This window comes from Castor canadensis, chromosome X (genome assembly GCF_047511655.1).
Source record: "Castor canadensis chromosome X, mCasCan1.hap1v2, whole genome shotgun sequence".
Lineage (NCBI taxonomy): Eukaryota > Metazoa > Chordata > Mammalia > Rodentia > Castoridae > Castor > Castor canadensis.
The window spans coordinates 135139405-135160657 of NC_133405.1; the positions used below are offsets into that span (position 1 = coordinate 135139405).

General features: G+C 40.2%; 1 protein-coding gene across 4 annotated transcripts in view; it reads left to right on the top strand.

The window, feature by feature from the left end:
* The window catches only part of Mid1 (midline 1), a 328176-nt gene that overhangs the window by 294920 nt on the left and 12003 nt on the right, over positions 1–21253 (top strand). For all 4 annotated transcript variants that reach the window (XM_074064164.1, XM_074064163.1, XM_074064166.1 and 1 more), the window contains exons 6-8: positions 3808–3935; positions 9032–9175; positions 18411–18572. In XM_074064164.1, coding sequence (XP_073920265.1) covers positions 3808–3935; positions 9032–9175; positions 18411–18572 — 434 coding nt within the window. The remainder of the gene's footprint in view (positions 1–3807; positions 3936–9031; positions 9176–18410; positions 18573–21253) is intronic.

Below are 21253 nucleotides of genomic sequence, written 5' to 3' on the forward strand. Positions count from 1 at the left end.
CTTAGCCTCCCAAGTAGCTAGGATTACAGGCATGAGCCATCAGCACCCGGCTCAGAACAAAGTTTAAACCCTGCAAGCATTCCTAAAGTGAGACTTAGATGACATTTTTGTGTATCATTGAATCAGTTAAAGTTGATATGTTCGCCTATAAACTGAATCAAAACTGACAAAAATATTCAATTTAAAAACATTAAAGAGAGAGAGAGAGAGTGCCTCCGTTCACATTGTAGAGGATGCATATGCTTTGGAATCAACCATTTGGCTCTGTGCTAATTGCATAGTAATTATGGATGGCACCGGGGCTGCTCATTAACACTTCTCAGTCTAATTTGCTTATATGCTCCAAGTAGGTAGGAATCCTAGCCTTGTTGCTTTCACTAGTATAGCCCTCACACACTGCAGACTTCCTGACATGAATGAATGTGTTCATCTGTAGGCAGGGCCAGTTGTCCTACCTAATATAGTTGTCATAAGGATAAAATAAAATAATGCAGTAAAAACATTAGCCCAGCTTTTGTCATGAGGTGAACATGCCATAAAACACTGATTGCCTCCCCTTCCACTCACTAAGTGAAGCAAATATAGCGTGTAACACACTATCTTCTCAAGCTACAATAGTAACACATAGCTCTTTGATTTGAGAATATGGTGACATTATAACATACTGAACGAACAGAAGTATTTACTAAATCTAGGCATAAGAAAGTCGATCTACTGTTTACAAAGAATCTAAAATTAAAATTGCTTTTAGGAGCAACTTATCTGTACCAAGAGGGTGGTAAAAAGAAACTTCCCTCTGAGCAGAATCCTTTTTTGAGCACCTTGGAGGTTCTCCAATTGCAAGAAGATCTCTGTGTTTGTTACCACCACAGGCAGTTCGAGGATCTGTCAGGCTTTTCCAGAATACAAAGCCAAGAGCTCCAGCTGGCAACTCCAGAAAGACACTGCTTAGTTCTAAGAGTTAGAGCACAGCTCATGCGTGGGCTTTGAAGTGTAGTCTGTAAGGTGTTAAAAGATGTTATAACAACACCAAGGTTTCAGGGCCAAATATGTTTGGGAAATCCCAAGCTGACCAAAGTAAAACACATTTTGTTCCTGCAACACCTCACTGGGTTTACCATAGTGATGTGCATTGTTGCACAAAAGCCCCACGAACAGTGTAGCTCTAGACGTGCCCACCTTCTGGAAAACTGGCCCTGTGTGGCCACTAACAAATTACAGGTATCAAAGAAGAAAGAGAACTAGGAAATAACATGCAACCCACCCTCTAAGCTTCCAGGCAGGACAGAAGACCCTTACAGAATTGTGTACGCACACCCACATGTGTATAGGGACAGAGAGAGAGAAAGCAAGGAGGTGAGAAAGTGGCCTCGCACTCACAGCCCTGGCAGATGTTCAGAGTTTATCTAGAAAAGGCCAGGAGATGGGTAGCAAGGATTTGAGAAATCAAAATGTGGCCTAAAATGTTGAATTTGGCACATTTCCCCTGCCTGTCATTCCAATTAAGAATCTGAAATTGTAGCCAGAGAGAAGTATCTTTCTTTCCATCAAGGAGAACATCCGTGTAGGTGTTCAAAGCAGCAGTTCCCCAAGGGTGCTCGCTGTGGGCCCTTGCCTCCCAGGCTGGCCGCCTTCAAGCTCTTTTGCTTCCCACTCAAAGTTCCTGCCATCACTTGACAAAAACACGTTTTGTTTAATGGTTTTTTGACCATAGAACCAGGAGAAACTTGGGAACAAAATCTGTCTTGAAAGAGCCTGAACAAAGAGGCTTCTGCTACTCGGCAGAGGAAATGCTACTGCCAGATTACCTGTGTTCCCTGTGCTGTGTGAGCAGCAGATCAACGCCATCACAAGTCCAGGCCTCACTTCCTAACAGCTCAGGGCGATCCTCCCTACTGGACATTATGGAACAAAATTAATTGGAGTTTTCACTTTGAAGTATTTTTGAAGGAGTGCAAAATGGTGCGTTTGCTTTTCTCCACTGATGCAAGTAGTTTGGGCTCTTTGGCATGTGGCATTCCTAGGGGCTTCAGAAATATTTGTTGAAAGTATGCTTTGGCTACCAACCATCCCAGTACCCATTCGGTTCAATTAGCAGCTGTTACTACTATAATAATTAACCCAATTCCCCTGGGTGCAATAGTTAGTCCACAAAACTCACACAACTCCACTATTCCCTGCTTCTTGGTGAACCAGTCAGGAAGTGAAGGCAAACCTCTGCAGTCATTCCCAACTTGAAACTTCTTTCCAAAATCTGTGCCTCTTCAGAGTTGCATCTGTGATTCCAGTACCACTCCATTTATGCCAGTTGATTAAGCTCTGCCCCCTCCCTATAAAACACTGAAATCTGTTGTAAATATCACTGCAGAAAGAGTAGCTGGGCAGCTCACAGTTGCATTCTTTTGTATTGAGGTGAAATTCACATGAAGTAAAATTAACCATTTTAAAGCATACAGTTTACTGACTCTGCCTTTTCTAGACATTTCATACAAATGGACCATACAATATGTGTCCTTTTGTGTCCGGCTTTTTATGTACAATGTTTTCAAGGTCCACCCATGTTGTGGCATGTGTTGGCAATTCGTTCCTTTTTATGGCCGAATAGTATTCCATTGTAAAGATAGGTCCATGGGTGTAGTTTTTATAGGCATGATATACTATCTTCATAAAATCCAAAGCTTTAGGAGTCATTAAAAGACTCAAGAGCAGATATAACCCATGGGCTGAAGTTATTCTAGATTAAATGGAACAATGAAAACCTAAAATTCTACTGCCTACTACTAGCTAGCTCTCTGGCCTTGTATAAATGAGCAGTAATGCTCCTTTTGAAAAATATGTAACTACATTTAGAGCTAAATTATTTCAAAAGTTGTTTCTTTGCATAAAAATCCCCTGTGCCCTGATGTTTACTGGATGTCACAAAATACCAAACTCAACAAGATCCCAAATCCAGCGTTGTTTGCTATGCTCAGAAGTAGCACAATTTTTTTTGGTCTTAAGAAAATCACTTGCATTTTTGAATCAGTCAAAGTGTTTCGCTATTAATAACTGTTCACCTAGGAGATTACTGATACATAACAATACCTTGCTTTATAGTTCATACATGAGAACTCTAACCAGGAAACCTAAGTGGAGGAGAAACTGCATCCACTGGGGGAATTTTTGAGAACACTCATGACTATTTTCCATGGCATCTGCTGGGAATATGGTACAAAAAAAAAATGAATACACGGAGAATGAAAACGAGCCAGACAAAAACTCCTTTTTTAATGTTTATTTTAGAGAGAGGCTAGTAATTGATTAAACTAATCCAATATCTGGGAACATTCTTTTTTAATCTTCACTTTGCCTTTTATGCAGTTTAAAATTTTGGAGAGTCCCCTTTGAAGTGGAGCAGGGGCGAGTCTGAAAGGAACAAACAGTTTCCCAGGCAGATGTGTGAAGAAATGCCTGAAGCTATGTGCTTCTTGCTGGGGTTAGATGTGACGGAGCCGGGCTGTTAAATACACAGCAGCATGAAATATGAATATTCTTTCACCTCCACAGGGAATTCTTTTCCGATAGTAAAAAGGAAGGGGGGCAGCCACTCTGGTGTTTTTCCCAATTCCTTTGCTTTTTCTATAAGCTTGCATTCATTTGCTTTGTGTTACTGTGTTGTACCATCCGGAGATTCTTCTTAAGACTTACGTGGAAAAACAGCACTTTTTAAAAACTGGTATTTCATTTCCTTTCATTTTATTCATTCCTATCCAGTGATAGTGAAAGCCATCTTGACATTTCTAAAAAGTTGTTTTGTTTAAATTACAGGGTCTCCATGGCAACTGCATCTTCTCAGGTCCTAATTCCTGAAATCAACCTTAATGACACATTTGACACCTTTGCCTTAGATTTTTCTCGAGAGAAGAAATTGTTAGAGTGTCTGGATTACCTCACAGGTATGGTCTTTTATGTTCTCTTCAGCATTGTGTATTTCCAGTGACACAAACACTTTGCCACCAGATCAATTGTTCCCTGAAAACCAGAAGTGGATGCTTTTGATTTAGGAATACTTCCTAATATTCCATAAATCATTTCTGTGTGCTCTTTTGTGTTTTTGTAAACCAAAATAATACAGCCCAAGACTAAATTGGGGCAGGAGGAGAAAAAAAGAGAATCTTGGTCATTAAAAGCAAATTTAATTTTTCCTCATTCTCAAAACTAAGAACTCTGCTGTCCACGAAGGGATTTTTCATTTCGTGTTAGGAAGGCATCAGAAATTTGCAGTCCATTAGCAGAGAAAAATTGACAACTCACTGACTGGGTGTCCACCCTGCTCCAGCTCTTTTCATTTGTGACCTTCTTTTAATCGTCACAATACTGAATCGAGTTAAAGCTTGGCAATTCTTACTTTGGAAATGACAGGTCAGCCATGTTGGTGGAGGGTCAGGGAGCAAAGGGGTGGCAGAATTAAGATCTGGCTCGGGTCTGTACAGACTGCAAGACCTTTGCTTTTTCTAGTAAAAGGCTGAATTTCATCTTGGCAAGTATCACTCTAACATCACAAAAATCACATTGGAATTCCTGGTGCCATGTTTCAATTCTGTACTTTTTGGTTGGTTTTTGTTTTTTGTTTTTTGGGGTTTTTTTGTAAAGCTTAGAAAACGACAAGGAAAAAGAAAAACCTCCAGCTAGTCCTGTTCCTAGTGTGCAGCTAAACCTTTCTTTGCTGTCAGCCTCTAAAGCAGGAACAGAGAACAGTGTCCAGCAGAAAGAACGTGGGCTGTTTAGACAACCATCCTTGTGTTAGCCAAAGCCACTCGGACTTGTGACTTCAGGAAAGAACGGTACACACAGTGAAGCCAGATGTGCACTTCACCTAGGACATAGAGCCTTCCAGAAACCACAACCACAGGCGTGGTGTTGGTTTCTCAACTTCAGTCCTATGTGTGCCTGTTTTTGGGGGAGTGGTTAGGGGAAGTGGAGCAGGGAAGACAGAACATTGTATAGCATTATTTGTTTTGCAGTCTGTGGATAGAAAGCCAAGAGTTCTACATTCAAGGAGCATTGTACCCAGAAGATCAGAGTTTTTTCCTTTGTGAGGACCCGAGCTACTGTTTTTAACCTTTTGGCATTTGCAAGGAAGGGGAGTCATTCCACAACCATCTCACCTTATGTAATTCTCTCTTTCAAACAGACCTCGCCTATTAAGGAAGAAAGAAATCAATTCAAAAACCATTTGCAGTAAGGAACCAAACTTGGTTTCAAATATTTATGAATATAGTGCCCTCCATCTTCAGCTTTTAATTCTGACATTTTACTTAAACTAACACCATCCGAGAGAATGTTCTACAATGATAGAAGTATTCTGTATCTACATTCTCCAATATGTTAACTATGCATTATGCAATATATTAACCACTAGGAACATGAGGCTATTGAAAAATTTGAAATGTGGCTGGTGAGTTTTTACTTTTATTTACCTGTATTTAAATTTAATTAAAATTTAAGCAGCCATGTGTACCTCATAACTACTGTCTGCACAGTGCAGGTATAGCTTTTTGCTGGATAGCTGTTTTTCATCATGGAATTCAATTAAAAATCCCCTCCCTTTTTTTTTTCTTATATCATTTGGAATGAGTTTGGTTGTAAGCAAAAAAAAAATCCAACCGGCAGTGACTAAACCCATGTTTATATTGCAGAAACAAAACAGAGGCGTGCTGTCCAGGGCTGGGCAGTGGTTCCATGATGACTTCATACAGTGGGATCTTTCTCTTTCCTGTTCTGCCATTTTCATTATGTTGTCTTTTTACCACAAGATCACACAACATGACGACTCTACATCCTAGCATTATGCTGCAATTCTAGGCAAAAAGAAAAGAGGCAGAGGGGGACTAATGAATCAAACACTCTGCCAGCCTAGTTTGTCTTTGTTGATCAGAAAACCAAAAGTGTTGCTTAAAAGACCCACCTAGCAAACTTCCTTCCATGTATGTCTCCTGGACCAGATCCATGACACAAGTTTAGGAAAGACTGTAAAATTAAATATTTGCCTGGACACGTGGGCATGCTGCCCCCAAATCAGTGTCTCTTAAACAAGGGTCCTCATTTTGCAATAATTATTCAATAGTATTTAAAAATGGATGTCCATCTTAATTTCTATAGGAATGTGAAAGTATGGATTAAAAGGAAACTTGTGAAAGCAGTCTGCACTGAATTGTAACACGGATGCCATATCATCCAGAAGGCTGTTCACGCCAAACTGAAGACCGTATGTGGTACCAGCTATTATGCCTTCTGAGCTGTCAACCCCCAATACAAATTCCATCCATTTCTAGACATAACATCAATCCTGGCCATAACATATGATGCTTGGCTGACACTGTCAAGTCCAAATAGTTTATCAGACATTTATAAGCAGGAAGCGAAGTGTTTGTGGAGTATTAGCCTACCATTCCTTGTGTGGTGTTTCTGATGAAGGCAAGAAAATAACAGTTCTGGTACCGATTCTAGGAGTATTGAAATTGGCAGCGTGCGGCAGTTCTCATTTACAGTAAATTAGATATTGACTTTTCAGGACAAACCCATTGGGTTTACAATCAAAACAGGGTTAGCCTGCCTGGCTGTGCAAACAAGATTTTTTTTTTTCCCTATGACATGCCTCTAAGTGGTATGTCAAGTTAATAACCCATAGAGGTGACATTTCCTTCCTGATTGCAGCTACTGCCATGTGCCTCACAGCTACTTGCCTGTTTTGTACTTAACATTTTCTTCATATTTAATCATATATTGCAATGAAGAAAGAACAAAATCTTTCTGCAGTGGTTGATGGAGAAATAATGCAGTGAACTATTTAGATTCTGAAAGAATTAAGTATTTCTTCACTGATCCGTGCAGGGGTGATCCCACATCAACAGCGACCACACAGACAACAGTAAGCATATTTGATGACACAGCTGGACCTCCATGGAATGCATCTTCTGATTGGTGTCTCTGATTCATGCATAGGCAGGTCACACCACATGTTATTAAATTTCACGTGTGGATACTTCAGGAGACAGATGTAGAAATAAATATTCCAGAAAGAATGCTTTTCTTTCTTTCTTTTTCTTTTTCTTTCTTTCTTTCTTTTTCTTTCTTTCTTTTCTTTTTCTTTCTTTCTTCCTTCCTTCCTTTCTTTATTTCTCTCTTTATTTCTCTCTTTCTCTCTTTCTTTCTCTCTTTCTTTCTTTCTTTCTTTCTTTCTTTCTTTCTTTCTTTCTTTCTTTCTTTCTTTCTTTCTTTCTTTCTTTCTTTCTTTCTTTCTTTCTTTCTTTCTTTCTTTCTTTCTTTCTTTCTTTCTTTCTTTCTTTCTTTCTTTCTTTCTTTCTTTCTTTCTTTCTTTCTTCTTTCCTTTCTCTTTCTTTCTTTGTTTTTCCTTCCTTAATTCCTTCTTTCCTTTCTTTTTTGCAGTGCTGGGGTTGGAGCCCAGGGCCTCACATATGCTAGGCCAGTGCTCCATCCCCAGCCCAAGCCTTTCCTTCTTAATGCCGGACTTAATGTAGTGCCTGCCACATTGTATGTGCCCCACAATGGTCATGGATTTCAGTAACCTATAAGCAAAGCTAAGGGGCATGACACTTGTCCTGGATGCATTTTCAGGTGGTAAAGTAAAGATCTCTATAACCTAATTGTAAATTTACTGTTCACATCAGAATTTAGAGCAGGAAAGAATTCTGCAATAGTGTAAGTAGAAGGCAACTGAATGATGCAAACATATTTCTTCTTTTGAAGTTCAGTTCTGGTATACAGAAAAGTCGAAAGAAAGGCCCTGGATAAATTCTCTAAGCCAGAGGTTGGCAAACTTTGACTGAAAAGGGCCAGGTGGCAGATGTGTTAGGGCTTTGCAGCCCATATGGTCGCAAGAACTCAACTTTGCTATTGCTGTGCTATTGTACAGACAATATGTAACTGAATGAGCTTGGCTGTGTTCCAATAAAACTTTATTTACAAAAACAGGCCGTTGGCCAAACTTGAGCCCACAGCCATAGTTTGCCAACCACTTCTCTAAAAATTATTGCCAACACAAAACTCATTTTCTTTTTCTTGCTCTAATACTCTTCTCATAAAACCAGTTACTGCTATCCATCCAGTGGTAGTCATTTAAAAATCATTGTTTTGGTCAGATTTAGACTTCTCTGCTCAGAATATGCCAAAGAAATAAAACAGCAGCCTTCTATAGTGATAAAGTTAACCAAATGCCAAGGAGTCATGGTTTCCTTAGAGAACAAAAATGTATTTCTTAGATATGATTGTTAATCATGATCTCCTTAATATAAAATATCTCCTATAAATTAAGAAATCAGAAGAAAATATAGCTACACTAACAAGTTGTTTCAACGAGGCATCAAAACATCTAATGAAAAAACTTTCAATTATTTAGCTGATTTGCTCTGGGATAACAAATATCAGTATTTTCCCTATTAAGCACCTAAATGTAAAAATATCTGGTACCCTATAGATCAGGGGCTGGCAAACTTGAGATCACAGGCCAAATCCCACACTCTGCTTGTTTGTGTAAATAAAGTTTTATTGGAATCTGGCCATACCCATCTGTGTACAAATTGTCTGCAGCTGCTCTTACACCACAATGGCAGAGTTGAGTAGTTGCAATAGCAACTGTCTGGCCCGCAAAGCCCAAAGCATTTACCATCCAGTTCTTTACTGGAAAAGTTTGCCAACCCTCTGATGTGAAACTACAAAAGTTCATCTTGTTTACTCTTGTTAAACATGTTTTCCTTCATGCCCAAGAAATTACTGTTTGCTTCAGCTCCTAAACATATTCTCCTGATAAACCGAGATAAGGCCATACTGGCTGGCTCTGGCCATACGCCTTGTGAAAAACAAAAGCAATAACCAGCCAACTAAATGTTGGTTGGAGTGAGGACACCAACTCTAGAATAGTAGTCTTGATGGAGCTATTTGAAAAGTTTGCTTTAATGGTCAGACATCTTCTCCAAAGTGGTACCCCAGTAGTGTGTGCTGTTTCACTGATGAACATTCTTGATGTCCACAGCACCCAACCCTCCCACAATTAGAGAAGAGCTCTGCACAGCTTCATATGACACTATCACCGTCCACTGGACATCTGATGATGAATTTAGTGTGGTTTCCTACGAGCTCCAATACACCATATTCACTGGACAAGCCAATGTCGTTAGTAAGTATCTCATTACTTCTTGATTTGGTGGCTGTTTTCAGGTAAGTTGTATGTTTGAATTTATCATTATTTTTTTTTGGTGGTTTTGGGGCTTGAACTCAGGATCTTGTACTTCCTAGGTAAGCACTCTAGCACTTACACACACATCACTATCCCTAAGTTTTTTTTATTGTTGTTGTTTTGCAGTACTGGGGCTTAAATTCAGGTCCTACACCCTGAGCCACTCCACCAGCCCTTTTTTGTGAAGGGTTTTTCCAGATAGGGTGTTGCAAACTATTTGCCCGGGCTGGCTTCAAACCGTGATCCTCCTGATCTCTACCTCATGAGTAGCTAGGATTACAGGCATGAGCCACTGGCACCTGGCTCTAAGATTTTTTTTTTTTTTGACAGTAGTAGGGATTGAACTCACAGCAAGTGCACAGACCAGTGCACGTGTTTGAATTGAAACATCAAAGGAAGAGGAGAAAATACACAGTATTTATTGGCTTATCTTTTCTGACCAAGAAAGTGATAGCACTCACTTGTATTGCACTAGTAAAAAGTAGCTGGTCAAATATTGATGAAAATTAATGACCGCTAGAAACCACATGTATGAACTTCACAAATGTATTGTTAAAGGAAAGAAGCAAGGAACAAAAGAATATATGCAGTGTGATCCATTTATCAATTCATAACGTAAAGATCAAAATACACTGTTTTGGTCTTAGAGGTATAATTACTAATCAGGATGGTGGTTACCTCTTGAATAGGGGGGAAATGGTGTCACTGGAAGGAAATATACAGGGGTTCTTGGAATTAACAACAATTTCTGGGTGGTAGTTGCATCCTTTAGTCATTATATCATACATTCAGTTTACTTTTCTGAGTGTTATTTCACAATTTTCAAAACAGAAAAATTTAATAAGATGAATAGCCAAAGAATGCTAATTACATGGTCCCACTCAGAGGTAATCTGGGGCCATTACTTCAAATGTTAGTAACAAGCCCCACCTGGGAGAATTTCCAGGCTTACCTGAAATGCAGAAGGGCCCCTCTCTCACTGAGGCCTGTTTCACATTTAGCATTGTGGATAATAGAGGAAGCACTCCTCCCTCCCCCGCTGAGTTATTGCAATTGAATTGAGCCAATAGTAAAGGACCAGAAGAAATGGTTTTTGGGGGAGCAAGTTTGAATTTCTTTAGCAAAGAAAAATAGAGTATGTCAAAGTAGAAGAGAGTAGAATAGCAGTCACTTTTCAACAAAGATGTTTTGAATAAGTTCGTATCAACTTATTGTGCTTTTATTATAGAAATCTTTTCTCTTGTAACTACCCTGTTCCTTGCTAGCACAAGTAGTTGTGAGGCATGTGATGCCTAAAACAGAAAATTGGTTTAAGATTAATTAAAAGGGTGACACAGAATGACACCAACTTCTAAGTGACTAAAGTGTAAATGACCCACTCCCTTTCTCCCCTGTAGCCACTTTCCCCAGCTTCATCTTCCCAACCTTCTCACCTTCCTCTCCCCAATTGGTTTGCCTTGGAAGCTTTAATTAAAATCTTACCATTTTCCAAGAATGTGTAATTTCTGAGTGGAAGGAGAACAGTCATGAAATGTTATCACAAAAGCAACTTTGGCAAGCTGCCAGGTAGGTAGGGCATAGAGGTGGGGGGCAGAAATGGCAGATAGGACAAGAAGGTCTTCAGGGAAGTTATAGTTAAACTAAGTTTTGAAAGGGAGTGGCCACATAGCTGCAAGTTAAGGGCAGGGGTGGGTCATAGATATATGTGTCATCAAAAGCAAACATTCAAGGACATAATAAAGTAGCAGGGCATCCTGGGAGATCTTCCCTGATTAAGTCTGGCTGGGTAGCTCAGTGAGGAAGGGGAGATAGTGAAAGCAGAGTGAGAACTAGAATCAGAGCTCAACTCCATATCAGTCCAGCTTCAGAAAATGCATGTTCTCACTGGGCACCTGTAATCCTAGCTACTCAGGAGGCAGAGATCAGAAGGATCATGGTTCAAAGCCAGCCCAGGCAGATGGTTCTGGAGACCCTATCTCGAAAGAACCTTCACAAAAATAATGTTGGTGGACTGGCTCAAGAAGAAGGCCCTGAATTCAAGCCCCAGTGCCACAGGAAAAGAAGAAAAAGAAAAAGAAAATCCATGTTCTTCATCATTAGTCACCTAATACCCCAACCCACAGGCAAGAGCTAGATCAACAGAGGGTCACCCTGGCCACACCATGCTTGAATATGGGCTTGGGTATCATGCAGGGAAGTCGTGTGCTGACTCAGGAGCACTGTGTAAGGTGGAGGGGAACAGAGACACCAATGGGGATACTCACAGGAATTCACTGAGGTAGAAGTAGCCAGGACCTGCAAATGGCACTCACAGCAGAGATGAAAAGGACATGATTCTTCCAGAAAGACTTTTCTGCCTCTGACACATTTCACCAGGTAGCACCATCACTGACCTCAGATACTCATTGGGCCCTTTGGGGCAAGTGTAAGAAGCACTGCTATGACAACGTGTGGCATCCTTTCTCTCTCCTTCCAAGCTTTTAAATTCTGATCTTGTTCTTCCTCTCCGGTTGTATGTGTCCTGCTGCATAGCATGAAGAAGCACGGATTCTCCACCATCTTTCTGTGTGCGTACATGCCATACTCAGTTCTTCACGTTGTTTTCTTCTTCACTGAGTATCTGCTGTGAGAGAGCATTCCACTTCAGCAAAATAAAGAATGGCCTCATTTTTTCTGGTGCTAGAACAGTATCCGATTGTAAAGATTTGTTCTTCATTTTATCCCACCTTCTAGTGATGAATATTTAGCTTGTTTCCAATCTTTTGCTCTTGTAACATTGCTCAGAGAATATTCTCGAGTATTTCTCCTTTCGTGTATGGGGTGTTGTATCTGCAGTATAATCTCTTGAGATGTAGTTGATAAGGAAAGGTTATTTACATTCTAATTTTGGTTCACGTTGCTACATTGTCCTTCCAAAAGGTGACATATGACTTTTAAAATGAATTTTACCAGCAGTGTGAGCTTCTATTTCACTGATTTGGGGCATATGTGCCATAAACTTAACACTAGAAACCTGATTTAAGGCAAGGTAAACATATCTACTGTCTACAGGATTACATAATAAATCTGAACTCTAACTTAACTGATACAGACACCACCGTACACTGACCCACACACTGCTATCCATTATAGAAGATGGGAAAGCACAGCAAAAGAAGGAGGTACAGTTTATATTTTGTCTTCACTTCAGGAATCACTCCCTCAACGTTGTGTGATGAATATTACTCCTGACTAGGTAAACTAAGCCACAGATTGTATCAAACTTAAAGAAGAGAAAATTCAAAAGATAGTGAAAACGTGTAGACTGTGAATGATATAAGAAGAAAAAGGAAACATTTGGAGTCATTTTTTTACCAAAAGGATAGTTCTTGACCCATGTGGGGAATGATATATTGATTTAGAGAAAGTGATTATTAGTCTTCTATTGCTGTGAAATAAATTTCCCAAAACTTAGCAGCTTAAACAATTCTATTTATGATTTCCATTGCCATGGATCAGGATCCTAGGCACAGTTGAGCTGGATCTTAGAGACTCAACTAAGGAAAATTCTAATTCCTTGCTGCCTTAGTTTGTTAGCAGAATCCATTTCATTCTGGCTTAGAATTCATGGCAGCTACTTGTTCAACACCAGCAAGTGGAGGAGGGAAAGAGAGAGGCTGATACTTCAAATCTCACCTCTAAACCTGCCTGTAAAAGAGTCACTTGATTGTGTCAGATCCAGTTGAAATAACCTCCCTTTTGATAACTCAAAGTCAACTGATTAAGGACCTTAATTACACCTGCAAAGGAACTTCACTCTCTCTTTTGCCATATAATGTAATATAATCAAAGCAGTTGATAAAGATGCTAGCCCTTTGTCCTTTGCCATATTTTGTTGGTTAGAAGCAGGTCATAGGTCTTGCCTACACCCAAGGGGAGAGAGTTATACCAAGTCATGAATACTAGAGAGCGGGAACCCTGGGGGTCCGTCCACTCTATAGCATGTCCCACCACAGATGGCTCTGTCTCTCCTGAAATTTCTTTAATCAGATTCTCATGGACATTTGGAGAGTACATATAGCCTCAGCCTGGACTAGTATTACTTGGCTTTTACTGAATAGCTAACAAACACAGAACCTAAGAAGAATATACCAGTACCATTTATTGCCCATGTGTCTGTTGGAAGCTGGGGACCATCTAAGAGGTCTGACCTGCCTTGGCTTTCTTGCACATGGGTTGATAATTCGGGCAATTCCATAGCACCACTGCTCCGTATCTCTCATCCTCCTGACACCCAGCTCCACCTGTTCTAATGATTGCAAAGTGAAGGTGTAAAGGGCAGGCCCAATTGCATACGTCTGTCCAATAGCTGACATGCCATTCTCCAAAGCAAATTGCATGGGTGAGGCCAGAGTGAGTCTGAGAGGACCTGCAAAATTACAGGCCTTAGGGTGTGAATGCAATGAAGAGTAAGGAATTAGGGTCAAAAGGCAATCCACTTTAGAACCCTAACTCCATACCAGAGTTTCACTTCATCCCTAGAATGAAGTCATTTATTGTTCAAAATTTAGGCTTTGTCAGTTGGTTAGGCTATGACTGACTTGGTTTCCATGCTATTGGTGTGGTAAATAGTACCAAATCACAATCCATATACAGAATAGATCACTCACAAAGACCATGTCTAAAGAAACACAATAAGAACAGAACTACTGAGCTTAATGAACTCAGACCTTTAAGTTGGGTGGTTGCAGAGAAGGTATTTTGCTCCCACAAACCAGTTTCTACAAGAAAATAAATGCAAATGGCTTAGTGAAGACTATGGACCTCCCTTATTTAAAGCATAGATGACAAAAAGGTCCATTCCCCAAAGATGGCTGGAGGGCAGTGAGGCTGGTGGTGGTGATCAAACTGGGACATTCATAAGGTTGGTTGTCCCGTTATACCTATTAAACCAGGCCAGTGAAGTCTTGGTGCCTACAGGATCAATTTGCAGTATTGAAAGATGAAGCTCAGATAAAAAGCTAACTAAGATGAAAGCATTTTCAAATTATTTTCTTCTTAAATGTTATATTCATTTGTAGTGACTGAGAGACACCTAGAATCGAATCCCAACTTTGAACCTCACTAGCTCTCTAATCCTTGGCAAATTAATATCCTCTGAATCTGTTTCCTCATCAGGGAGAGAGATAATGTTTTAACTTCACATGGTTGTGATAATAAAAATAAAGGCCTTAGCCCTGTGTTTGCCACAGTGGTAGCACGTAGATATGCACAGTTATGATTCCTACAAAAATACAGTCTGTACTCACATTGCTGAATTTTAAAAGGAAGACTGATACTTCATGTCATATGATAAAGGTCACTTGTGCAACTTGGCAGAATTAATTGTCTATGTGATAGCTTATCACATAATCTCCACGTGAAAGACTTTTACATTGAATACTGTTTGTCCATCCATCCTTTCATTTGGAAGATGATGTTGTATTGAAAGATAAGATCTAACAGTAAAACTCCATTGCAAATGAGGAGATATGGTCAAAACTTTTCTGGGGCTCCTTAGGCAACCAGGAAATCTTTTATTGACTCTAGTGGGTCCTTCACTTGTCATAATAAATTGGAGTTCATTGCCTTCAACATTAGCAAAGGAGAATTAGATAATATCTATGATTTTTTTAATCATGTAAAGACTCTCACTAATATACACATCCAATACAAACTTAGTGACATTGCTTTTGTATTTCTTATTTTTATTGATAGAATTATGACTACAGATGTTAATGAGTCGCTTATTAACACTTAGATATGTATTTAATTTTACAATGTTTTCCATTTTTTTCCAAAGCTACTTTTAATACTTTATTTAAAAATTTTAAACTGGAGCCTTTTCCCAGCAGGCTGTTTTTATTATTAGCAAAAAGCAAAAGCCACATTCCTTCAATCCACCAGTAAGCTATATGTATTTGTTTTAGTCATTTTGAAAACATTCACAAAAGTCATTAAATAGATACAATTTTTATAGAGAAGGAAAAAGATGTTCACTTGTGTCCAATCTGTTAAAAGAGACAAAGGATGTTAGAACCTGGTGTACAGCCTCTCTGAAGGGTGTCCATATGTTTTGCAGCAAGATGACAGTTGTCATACATACAAGGCTCTGAAATCCCAAATGTAATTAAGATCTTATAATGGCCACATTATGTAGGGAAATGCTTCTGACCCATTGTGAATGAAAAAGAATGTACAAAATCAAAAACTCAATTAGGCTTCATTATGGACTAATTATCTTTCAAGTTCCAATGTTGTTTTAATGCTTCAAGCTGAGTTTGAGTTGCTGAGGACATTGAAACGCCCTCAACAAGTTTGGAGCAAAGGAAAGCTTTAGGATGGTTGTATGGGTGTTTCATAAATAGAAGAATAAAACCTGGTCGCCAGTCCTACCACAGTGGGGTGTCAAGGCAGAGAAGTCAAACTTGAGCAATCCTGGCTCTGTGTGCCATGTGCAAGAAGTTAGGTGGTTCTGGCTTAAGACCAATACTAGCAACGCAATAATACACTCCAAGTCGCCCGTTTAATTCTAGTCTCCCCACAGAAAAGTGTCAATGTTGTTTTCTTGGCGTTTTTCATCAACTTTTCAATTATTATCCTGGCAATAGTAATAATATAAAGGTAAGCCCAAATAGCAGTAATTGTTAGTATTCTTAAAGGTAGATTGCCCCCAGTGTAAAACTATCCAATAAAATTTTACTACTCCATAAACATTTTCTTCTTTTAATATTCAAGGAAAAAAATTAGTGACCTCTTCAAAATAATCAGGATAGTCAGAGTCCCCTTTCTGTTTGGAAAAGGTTTCTGAAACATTAAATCTTGGTCGAGTTAAGATTCTGGGTTGTAGGCCAAGTTGCAGTTTGCAGCAATTTCAGACATGTGCTTTATAATGTTGCTAAAAGCATTCCTCCACCACGTTAAACCCAGCTTTGGGGTTGTACAGTGATTTAAAGTTTATTGAAACATTTTTACATTTGCTTTCTTTGACCACAATAGTCATTTTATTGTAACATATTCAATTAACAGGAACAGTGTAAAAGCAGTGAAATTGATGGGATTCTCATTTGAGTCTACTGAATGCTATTACTGTTTTCATTCATGCCTAACTGCTGTTGACAAAAGTCTAGGACTATGAGTAGATTGTCCAAGGCAATAGGAGAGCTCATTTTTGTGATGGTATTATTGAATACTTAAAGTGTGTTATAGTCCTCTGGAGGCCCAGAGCTCAGAGTTCAAAATGACCCTTCTTTGGTTGGATCAAAACCTGTTACTTGCGTGGCAGCCTCCAGAAGAGCAGAGTTTATTACAGCTCTATTCAAGGAAAAGGTGAAGTGAGAAAGAATCAAAGGGATGTATAGTGTGGTGATCCCCTTGTCACCATTTGCCAATGTTTCCCAAGCCAGATAGGTGATAGAAAATTCAAGTGTTTGTGTGTGTGTGTGTGTGTGTGTGTGTGTGTGTGTGTGTGTGTGTGTGTGTGTGAAGACTCACCGGATTGTACCTGAACATACTGGGCACTCAAGACGCAAATCAGATGAGGTAAATTTTCATAACTGACAAAATACAAAATGTTCTTCTCATTTGGGTGAATACCAGGAATAATTATTAGCTCAAAAGTCGGAGGAGCCCGTGACTATCTTGCAATATTTGTGGCTCTGTGTATGGACACATTTGTGAATTTCTTTGCACAAAAAGGTTTTATTAGCTTTTCAGAAAAAAAAAAGAAAGATTAAGGAAGTGCTTCTTGAGAGTCTGGTAAGGTATAAATTGCCTCCAGATCAAAGGAACTGAGCCTTTGACTTGCAAATGAACCAAAAGGGAAGGAGAAGGGAGGTAAGTTTGGAGCCCCTCAGGAAGTAATGGGGTCCAGCCCTCTCCCTGGGACTAGTGAAGGAAATTCAACAGAGAAAGGAAACTTCATGACAGCCCAGTCACCAGGGGGCTGGAGAAAGGTTCTATTGGAGCGGAGATTGATGGGTGGAGAGAGCAGAGTTGGGCCTGTTACCAAAAAGATGTTTCTAGCATCAGCCAGCTGCAAAACAAGACAGGCTTCCTTTTTCCTATATACTCTTCCAAGCATCATAAATCCTGGGCCTTTTCCTCAGCCCACAGCCTGCAGAATGCAGCCAGAGGAGCTAGAACCTGCCATCCCAGGGATGGAGCTGGTCAGAAATCCCTGTGGATACTTTCCCAAGATCCTCACTGGGCTCTGAGCTTCCTGTGGGTACTGCTGCTCCAGGTTTCCCTTAGGAATGTATCTCCTGAACCCACACTAGTACAGGGTCACAGATTCCCTTGTGGTCATTTTTGTAGCTCCCCCATTTGAGGATGGATAGGGTTGGCCAGTCCCTGTTGGGTTTGCTCTTGCATTAGCCTGGCAGTAAGACTGTTCCCTGCGTCTCACCTGTTGGGATGAGCAGGCTGCCCCTAAAATGTTGTTCCCATAGCAATGACAGAGAGACAAGGCATCAACAGAAACCCTCAAGGCTTTGTAATGTCTACTGTTGCAACTAGCATATTGTCATTTTTTTTACCTCATCCTATTGGCCAAAGAAAGCCATGTGACAAATCCAAACTATGTGACAAGGAAATATACCTTACCTATCTAGAGGGAGTAGCTACAAAGTCACTTAGGCCTCGATACAGGGCAAGGTGAAGAATTGGAGGCAAAAATACAATATGCTACATTTGTGTTAGTGAAGTCAGCTTCTAGTCCATGACTCAGATCTCCTCACCCTCTGTAACTCTCAGAATTGATGACATCTAAAATTTGATGACTGGAGTAATGCAGGCAGGAGTAAGGATGGAGTGGAAGGAATCAGTGACTGCTTTTGTTTCATCCTCACAGCACCTAAACACATCATGCACGTGTTCAGTGCTTAAGATCCAGACAGAACCCCCTTTGCTGCTCCAATTCACTCACATACCCCAAAATTTGCAATGCAGGAATTTTAAGACTTGTCCACCTAAAGTATACAGTAGGAATGTACAATTCAGATTGACTTCCCACTATGAACAGGACCCTGAGCACTTATTTATTGGTTGCTTCTTGTAAAAAGTGACAAAGCACTGCATTTATTAATCTTTACAGTTCAAATAACAGAAGATTCTGCAAACATTGCCCATTCTTGCACCTGTCTGATTGGCTTTGCAGGTCTGTGCAACTCGGCCGATAGCTGGATGATTGTACCCAACATCAAGCAGAACCACTACACAGTGCATGGTCTGCAAAGTGGCACCAAATACATCTTCATGGTCAAGGCCATCAACCAGGCTGGCAGCCGCAGCAGCGAGCCTGGGAAGTTGAAAACAAACAGTAAGTGCTGTGAACTCAGAGCTGTCATCTCATATTTGCTCACCTGTCTCCCAACTCTGTTCCCCTTTCTTTCCCTTTTCTCTGTCTCAGACATTGATTGCTGACAGCCTCAAAAAAGCATGTAAAAGAGCCAGTGTGGAGTAGTGGAATTTGCATCAGCTATCTGTGGGCTTCAAAATTGACTCTATGCCTTCAAAGCCAGGAGGCCCTTAACCTCTCTGCACTTCAGTTTTCTCATTTTTTAGATAGATAATACTGGAGGAGTTCCTGTGAGAAATAAATAGGTATACTCTGATACAGAGTAGAGGCTTTATAAATGGTGAAGAACATTGTTTTCTGTAGCAGAAAAGCAAATTAATTATTCTTCCCTTAGAAATTGTTTATTTTGTTCCAAATATTTGTCTGGGTCTGTGGTTCTCAAATTGGGGGCAATCTCTGCCCTTTGTCCCCTCATCCCCACCCAGAGAACATCTAACAATGCCTGGAGACAGTTTCAGGTGTCACAACTGGGGTCGGTGCTACTGGCATTGAGCAAGTAGAGGCCAGAACTGGTAAGAAACATTCCACAGTACAGAGGACAGCCCCCACTACAAAGAATGATCCCGTCCTATACTTGAGACTCAGGGTTTTCTCATCTCTCTGTCTGTCTCTGTGTGTTTTATCTTATCCTTTCTTCTGTCTTTTTGATATAGAAATATTATGTTATATAACACAGTATTTCTTTGCAAAAGACCTCTCAAGAGGAAGCAAATCAGAGTGTGTCTGTATGGCACCATGTTGTGGGTCGCCAGAGAGTCAACAGGAGCAATTGATGGCTTTTCAGGAACAACCCACATTTAAACATATCCTTGATTTCCCAGTGCAGTGTGGAATACGTGTTGGGTCTCGGAGGAACAGCAAAGGGGTATAACAAGAGCATTGGATTAAGATGAGAAGGCCATAGCTAAACTGCATTACCCTTGTGGCCATGTGACTAATTTCTACTCATTTTTAAAAATAAAACCTTTAGTTTGGAATAGTTGCCGATTCACAGAAAATCTGTAGACATTGCAGAGAATTCTCTATACCCTTCCCCTAATGTTGATATCTTATATATCATTGATATTTATCACAACTAAGAAATTAACATTGGCACGCTCCTCTTCCTCTAGATTTTATTCAGAATGCCTTGTCTTTAATGTCCTTTTTCTGTAGGACCTCACATTGCATTTAGGATTTCTTCACTTTTAAAATGGGACTATTTTAACTTTGTTTATAAGATGTCACAAAGAAAAGCTCAAAACAAGTCTGAGAGCGTAAGAAAGTATAACATGATGGTGGCTAGTGGCATGCTTCATATAACCACAGCACGCGGCACAACCAACACCTATGCACACTCAGATCAGAGGCTTTTGATTTGCATTTGAACGTATATTTGGTCATTCAAAAACCACCTTAGGGGACCTGGTGTATTTGAGACACTGCAAGATGCTGACGATACTACGACTACCATCAACTCCTTAAGATGTGCTTCTCTTGAGGACTTTGTAAACTGTTGGGAACCAAAGCATGTTTACTCTAGTTACCATTCAGTTTGTGAAATCTACAATAATAGTAACTGAGAGGATGCTGGATTTACAAAGGGTGGTGCCTCTGCGCAGTCTTGGGGTTTTTCGAGGTGAGGTTGATTAAGGGGTATGAGGAGGAGTTAGTGTTCTGTGCAGAGGGAACGGCATGTACAAAGTCCAAAGACAAGGAGATTATATTTGTGGAACAGAAACTTGATCTCTGTGGACAAAGTGTGGCTTAGGTAGGGAGGATGACCAGCCAGGAAGCTGGAGACAAAACCATATGGGGAGGCTGAACGTGTTGGCACACATCTGTTATCCCAACATTTAGGAGGCAGAGGCAGGAGAATCATGAGTTCCTGGTCAGTCTGGACTACATAGGGAGACCTTGTCTCAAAAAAAGAAAGAAAGAAAGAAAAAAACAAAAAGCCAGGCACCGCCTGTAATCCTAGCTACTCCAGAGACATGTCAGGAAAACTGTGGTTTGAGGCTAGCCCAGGCAAGTAGCTCCAGAGACCCTATCTTGAAAATACCCAATATAAAAAAAGGACTGGCAGAGTGGCTCAAGTGGTAGAGTGCCTGCTTAGCAAGCGTGAGGCCCTGAGTTCAAACCTTAGTACTGCCAAAAAAAAAAAAATTAAGAAAGAGAATGTGAACCACCATAGGCCATGCTAGTGAGTCTCTTTGGAGAGCAGTGGTTGATAGGAACAAGCTTGAAGAGTCTAAATAAGAGAGGCAGAATGAGAATTTGTATCAAATAAAACTTTTTGCACTATTATGTGGTCAGTGGATTACAATGAAAGGAGACTGATAGCTGAGCAAAGGGTCAGGAGATTATTCCAAGAGTTGCCCCAGCAAGATAATAGTGGCCAGAATAAGGTCATGGACTATGCAAATGTTCTGATGAATTAAATTCTTTGGTAAAGTACCCATTAATTTCCTCCTTGAACTAATCTGTCTCCATTAAAGCAAAAGTCTAGAATTTGGGAAGTGTGGGTGGTGGTTTGGGAAACACATATGAAGCACAGGCAGAATTCATTCAGCGAGAACATGGGACTTGTGCCCCACTGAAGCTAGCAGGACCCTGCTGTGTGTGGGAGTGGCTCAGAGTGAGAGTCTCACCATTACAAGTGT